Source organism: Gekko japonicus, unplaced genomic scaffold, assembly GCF_001447785.1.
Source record: "Gekko japonicus isolate JY-2015 unplaced genomic scaffold, Gekko_japonicus_V1.1 scaffold306, whole genome shotgun sequence".
In the NCBI taxonomy this organism is placed as follows: Eukaryota; Metazoa; Chordata; class Lepidosauria; order Squamata; family Gekkonidae; genus Gekko; species Gekko japonicus.
In genome coordinates, this window is record NW_015172013.1 from 886,438 (window position 1) to 893,573 (window position 7,136).

The 7,136-nt window shown below is 43.8% G+C and overlaps 1 protein-coding gene across 1 annotated transcript in view; it reads right to left on the reverse strand.

Moving 5' to 3' along the window:
• APOA1BP (apolipoprotein A-I binding protein) overlaps positions 1-6,934 on the reverse strand; it is a 21,058-nt gene extending 14,124 nt beyond the window's left edge. Inside the window, exons 1-2 of the mRNA XM_015420286.1 lie at positions 6,908-6,934; positions 5,971-6,004 (exon numbers count right to left, since the gene is read on the reverse strand). Coding sequence (XP_015275772.1) covers positions 5,971-6,004; positions 6,908-6,914 — 41 coding nt within the window. The 5' untranslated portion in view covers positions 6,915-6,934. The remainder of the gene's footprint in view (positions 1-5,970; positions 6,005-6,907) is intronic.
• Between the last annotated feature and the right edge of the window lie 202 nt (positions 6,935-7,136).

Consider the following 7,136-nt stretch of genomic DNA (forward strand, 5'->3'; position numbering starts at 1 on the left):
AAAGACATTCCATTTGAAATAAGGCAAAAGAGAAAGAAATATAAAGACCTAATCCTTTTTCTACAAACGGCATTCTTTACAGATGGTTAATTCCAGAAGGCGTCATTTTCAAACTACACGACAAAAAAGAAAAGATTGACTTTGTTTCCAAAGCACGTGAGTTCCTGAGACTGCAGCTGGGAGAGACAGAAGAGGTCGAGAAGGAAGAAGATGACAGCAAATCCAGTGGCAAATTGGACTCAGTGTCTTCCGACGAGGACTCTCTTTCCGATAAGGGGGCAGCTGCCCCTTAATGTACATAGAAACTGAGGATTAGAAAAGATAAGAAAAAATGAAAGCCAAAGGACTCTGAATTGTGCCTTATAATTTTGGTTTTATTATGGGATGCTCTGGGGACTCTTAAACAGTTAAATCAATGGATTAAAAAAAAACTTAGCATAACAGACTATGTTCAAAGTAATACTAGCAATTTAAGATTAACATTTATATAAGCTATTGTTATGATCTCCTATACTTGAGGTTTTAGTTAGTAGTGGTTTTCTTTCCTTTCTCCCTAGATGTAGTTACCCTTTCCCAATTTTTCGTTGTACTTTGTAGTCTATTAAAAAACGCAATAAAAAATCCCCTCGGGGGGGGGGGGGGAGAGAGGCTCTGCAGGGGAGGGAAAGGCAAACCACCTCTGCTTCTCACTTGACTTGAATAGCCCCTTGCTGGGGTAGCCATAAATCAGTTGCAACTTGTCAGCATTTACAAATGTGTTATACATAATAACAGTGCTTAAACTGATTTCAACTACAGATATTACTAGCGATATTTACCTTATAAGTATACATTTCTTATCCACATATTATCTCCAGCATATATAGCAAAACCGCACTTCTGCTATGTAATGTATTAGGGATGGTGGCTTTAACTGACTGAACAAAAATCTTTGGTTGATTAAAAATGGTGACCTCAATTCAGTCAGTCAGTCAGGCATTTATTACGGCAACAAGCCATAGAACACACATGCTTAAATATAACATTCATAAAACTGAATTTAGGACAGTAAAATAAAACTCTATAAAAATACAGTTGAGTGTAATAAAATAAAAGAAGAACATAAAACAGAGACTATTAGGCAACTATTATTATATATTTGATCGTGTATTTCGGATGCAGTAGCATGCTACCCAAAATTTTGCCACAGTTTCGGTAATTGTTCGGTTCCCATCAATTAACAATCAGTTACACTGCTCAGCACCTGATTGTCCCACCATATCTGTTATAAGAGGAGTAATATATTTGTCATGGATCTTGTTATACCAGTTACATCTGAGCATCATGTGCTCAATAGTTTCTGTCTCTCCTGAGCCGCATCGACAAAGTCTATATTCAGTGGGGATCCTTTTGAATCTGCCCTCAAGCATCGCGGAGGGGAAAGCCTCACATCTGGCTAATGTGAAGGTTTTCCTAAACTTGTGAGTATCAAGCTGTGATAAATAGGACATGGGTTGCAAGCGATATTTGACAGAATCTGGGGCTCTAAACTTAGGATATCTACCGAGATCTGTCTGTCTCTCCATGTCCATCATTCTCTGTTTTAGGGCTGATTTTGCTACATCCCACAGACTTTCTTAAATGAAAATGCAGGTTACTTACGTAAAGTGTAAGTGACAAGCAGTGTCTTAATAGAGGCATACCATCCTGGGTAAGAGAGAACGGAGAATGCCTCAACTAAGATGGTGAGTACCGTGAATACTGCCATGATCTATGAATGAACTAGCATTTTAAGATATGTTTTATTATTATATTGTTGTACTTTTAGTCCTGTGTTTGTAGTTTTAACATATTGTGTGTAAGCCACCCTGAGCCTGCCTCGGCAGGGAGGGTGGGATACAAATCAAATAAATAAATAAGATGGTGGGGTGGTGCGATGGCAGTAGCCCTTATGTCAGAAGAGGCATCTCTCCTCTCTCTACAGGAGGAATTGCTACCTGGAAGATGGCGCCCACCTCCACTCACACATAGAGCCAGCATGGTGTAGCAGTTACGAGTGGCAGACTGTAATCTGGAGAACCGGGTTTGATTCCACACTCTTCCTCCCCATTAGGCCTGCTGGGTGACCTTGGGCCAGTCACTGTTCTCTCAGAACTCTCTCTGCCCCACCTGCCTCACAGGGTGCCTGTTGTGGGGAGGGGAAGGCGATTATAAGATGCTTTGAGACTCCTTAAGGTAGAGAAAAGCGGGGCATAAAAATGAACTTTTCACATGGGCCTATGACCAAATTAGCCTGTAAAAAAAATATCTTATATTATTGGCCATTGGCAGAACATTAGAAATAAAACAGGCACTTCATGACTTATCAAACCCAGATACTGAATTTGTGACCCAGTAGACAAATCCTGAACATGAATTTAGGCTTATGATCAAATTCCTTTTCCGCTGTGTATTTATTGGATTGCCTTGGGTAAGTCACTATCAGACACCCCGTTAGCTGTTTCTAAAATCAGGGTTTTAATTATCTATTTAAGTGTTACTGTTAAGATAACTGTTATGGATGTTTAATCCTCATTGTTGCTATGACTAAGATTACAAAGCACGTGAAGTAGCAATCAGATGAATCAAAATCTGTCATGTTTATTCAGTTTGATTTGTAAAATCTCCTGGGAAACAGGTTTTACAACTTTCATTCACAATCTTTTCTGTTGCTTTATTATACTGAATGCTTAAGTTCTCAATTGCCTTTTGTCTTCCAAATATTTGGTAATTGTTATAATTAGACACCTCAGCCCACATAAGTTTTGGTCATGTTTTACTGCAGCACCCTGACAAAGATCCAGTTCCCGAGACAGTATAAACATCAAGTCATCTTTCAGTTCGGTTACTGTGCCTTGGCTAGTTGGCATGAATGTTGTAAAGCCTTTATTACAGTCATAGACCAGTATAATCGATAACAAATAAGTACAGATAAGGAAGCAATAACATTCTAAAATATTATAGGATCTAAAATTATAAATAAGAGCTAAAAAAATTTAAAATACAGACATGATAAAATCAATATTAAGATCAGAAATTAGATTTAGGCCTATCTGTACTTTATTTCTTTCCTAGTTTGGTATGCCAACCAACCAAATTTGGCAACCATCCTAGTCAGCTTTTGGTTATCCCCTGCCAACATAGTTGACAAAAGTATGCTTCTATTACGACCTGGAAAGGAGTTAACTATAGGCTTGATCAAAACTTCCCTAATATTTTGATATAAAATACAGTCAAAAATTACATGTTCCAATGTTTCGTCAGTTCCCAAGCCACATATACAACTTTTCCTCTGTGATCTAGTATATCTGGCCTCCATTATGGCTGAGGGTAAGGCGTTGTATCTTAATAAGGTAAAAATTCTTCTATGGTTGCAAATATCTAAATATTTGATGTAAGATCTCAAAGTTATCTTGTTAAGTGTACTTACATCAATTACAACATGAATGTTGAGTTCTCCCCACTAAATGCTCAAGAGAAGACATGATTGTCTGTTTTCTTACCTAGCCCCATAGATAGGAAATAATGAAAATATGTATATATTGTCATGTTATTTTTTTATGTTCTATTATGCAATGTCCTTCAAATGTGTTTTAACAAATGATGTTTTACGCTTCTCACTTTCCCTCTTGTCCCTTTTTATTCTGTACCCTTTCAAAATGGAAAATGGAATAAACACATCATTAAAAAAAACAAACCAACTTTTCTTCTTCTAAAAACAAAGTGCCTTTTGCTTCAAAACAACCATTTTTATTCAGAAGCAAGTTTATGCACATTGAATGGGTTACTCAACTAAAACTCATATAATCAATCAGCAACAATTAATTTAATTAGGTGACAGCCCCAAATTAATATTTTTCTAGCTTGATTAACCAAACCCAACAAATTAAGGTATTCCTGCTACTACAGGTATTGTTTAAATTATAGTACAATTAATCACACTAATTTACACTGACTATTGATGGGAGTATTATTTAAGTACCAGGTGATTATCTAACAGGTGTGTACACACGCACACCTGAATTCAGCATCTAGACATAGGCAAGGGCCACCAGCCCATCTCCCACAACAGTAAGAAGCCCCTTCCACAAACCCTTTTCTAAACAGAGGTGTTTCTTTCCTTTACACTGCAGGGCAGCCTGTCCTAGAACACAAACCATTGGGGCCTGGAAGTCTACTCCTAATCCTAAATTAGCGTTGGGGGCTGGCTGATGGTAGAAGAAGATTAATAGATTAGATTTATACCCCGCCCTTCATTTGGAGTCTCAGAGCAGCGTACAAACTCCTTTCCCTTCCCCTCCCCATAACAGACACCCTGGGAGGTAGGTGGGGCTGAGAGAGTTCTGACAGAAACTGCTCTTTTTCAAGGACAGCTCTGACAGAGCTATGGCTTGTCCAAGGTCATCCAGCAGCTGCGAGGGGAGGAGTGGGGAATCAAACCTGGTTCTCCCAGATTAGAGTCCGCGCACTTAACCACTACACCAAACTAGAAAGTGCCATCAAGTTACAGCTGACTTATGGCGACCCTGTTCTGTTTTAAAGGCAAGCGACATTCAGAAGTGGTTTGCCATGGCCTGTCTTTGCATAGCAACCCTGGACCAATAATTAGGGAATGTTTATGGCTCGGCTATTTTACTGAGAGGTCCACCCATCAAAACGGTCTATGAGTCAAGATACAACACTATCATAAAATAAGATGGAGAAGAGAGCAGTGACTCCTAAAAGCGTATACCCTGCTGCAAATTTTGTGAGTCTTTGCAGAAACAGACAAGAGGTACCAAGACCCCACTCCTGGAACTAGTTTTCAGGATTGTGGTAAATGCATGCAATATGTAATGTACAATAAGCGTGCCATGGAATGTGCACAATGCACACTTTCTCCATCGCTGCATAACTTCAGCCAGTCCTTGCATGACTGGTTACTGAAAACATAATTTAAGCACTGTGCAAATGCTTCGGACTGCAGGTATTTGGTTAGTATTTGGATGACAGGCCACCAAGGAATACCAGGGTCATGACACAAAGGCAGGCAATGGCAAACTACCTCTGAACCTCTCTTGCCTTGAAAACCCTATGGAGGGCACCATAAGTCAGCTGCGACTTGGCAGCAAATAACAGTAATAATAATAGAGCTGCACATGCTAAAAGCCATTTTTAATTTCAGAAGGCATTTGGAGGAGCGAGTTGGTAATTAAATCATAGAGCCTGTTTTCTTTAATCCTGCTTTTCTTTCCAAAAGCTCAGGGTAGCGTGCGTTTCTCTCTTTTATCCTTCTCGTGCTCCACCAGAGGCCACCTAAGCCAGATAGGGGGCTCGGGCATGCCTTGGTCACCCTGGTATGTCGACCCTGTTCTTCCCGAGACCCTCTTTGCAAACTGCCGAGAAGTTGTCGCTTGCCTCTCCTGCCTTCTGCCCCCTGTTCCTGGGCTCCAGCCCCTCTTTCCAACCATCACATATCCCTCTTTTTGCCTCCCACGTTCCAGGAAGCTCTGAGCCCCAGAACCTCTTTGCCAAAAGCAATGAAGCAATTTGCTACTCAGACTTCTTCCCCCGGGCCTCCGGCCTCCCCTTTCCACCAGTTTCCGCCTTCTGAAGCATGAGAGCTGGCAGAGGCTTCAGCCCCGGCACCTCTTCGCTTTCCAACAGTTGCGCATCAGTGTTCCCTCTAAGCTGTGGAGTCTTGTGAGCAAAAATTCTCCTTTGTGAGCTCCTGGCATTAAAGTTGCGAGCGAGCAATTTGTCTACTGCATAAATTAGTTTGCTCTGGAGCCATCCTTCCTGAGTTAAGACAAAAATGTGTGAGCCGGAGGCTAAAGAACTGTGAGCTAGCTCACACTAACTCAGCTTAGAGGGAACACTGTTGCGCATATCCCCCGCCTCCCGCTGCCCAGGAAGCTCGCATTCCCGCTCCTTCTCTCTCCCGCGGTTCCCCACCACGCCCCGCTGTCCTACCCGAGGTACTTGATCCCCTGCGCGGCCGCGGCCGATGGACCTTTTTAAAAAGATGGATTTCTTTTTAAAAACTCCTCCCTCAGCAGTTGAAGTGAAGGTCATCTGGTGACCTTAATGGAAACTGAATTAGGTTTAACCCTGGCCCAGTGTTCAGAAAAAGCCATGGCTAGGAGCCCTTGTAGAATTAGTTCCTCCAGAATTAGTTCCTCCAGTCCCTACAGATACGAGGGTCCAAGCCACTATAAGGAAGCAGCACATTTCCACCAACAGCATGTCTTCCTAGTTCAAGAAGTACCCCTGAAATATCCAGCAATCTACGGCCTCCCAGATGGTAGCAGGTCTTACTAAAGAAGCCAGTACAGTCTTTCTCTTGAGGGCCTGCTGGCAAGCAGAGGCCGGAGAGCACGCGCTCACATTGCGAGAGACTCTCGCCGCCCCCTCTTGCGGCCGCAGCCATCGCTACCATTGCCATGTGGGCCCCTCTTCCCCACCTCCTTGGGAGAGCACCCGCGCCGCCCTGACCATTGCGGCGTCCCATTGACACACGGCCGCCTCTTGGGCTTCCTACAGTAGCTTCGGTGGGCTCCAGCACCTCTTTCCAACCATCACATATCCCTCTTTTTGCCTCCCACGTTCCAGGAAGCTCTGAGCCCCAGAACCTCTTTGCCAAAAGCAATGAAGCAATTTGCTACTCAGACTTCTTCCCCCGGGCCTCCGGCCTCCCCTTTCCACCAGTCTCCTCCTGAAGCATGAGAGTTGGCAGAGGCGTGAGCCCCGACACCTCTTCACTTTCCAACAGTTGCACATATCCCACGCCTCCACCGCTGCCCAGGAAGCTCGCATTCCCGACCATTCTCTCTCCCGCCGCTCCCCGCCGCTTTCCACCACGTCTCGCTGTCCTACCCGAAGTACTTGATCCCCTGCGCAGCCGCTGCCGTCTGCATGGCAGCGGCGCCCGGTTGCCAACGGCCTACAGGCGAAGGAAGAGGCGGTAGGCACCTGGCGGTTCAGTAGCCTGCCTGAGCGGCTTTTGCAAGCCTCCAGCCCAAGGGGGAGGAGGTGGAGGAAACCAGCAGGCCGAGTCCCAGCAGAGCACACCGCAGGCTGGACATTCGGCTATGGCGCGGCGCCTTCCCTCTCCCAGCGCGGCAGGTGGGGCTCGCCAA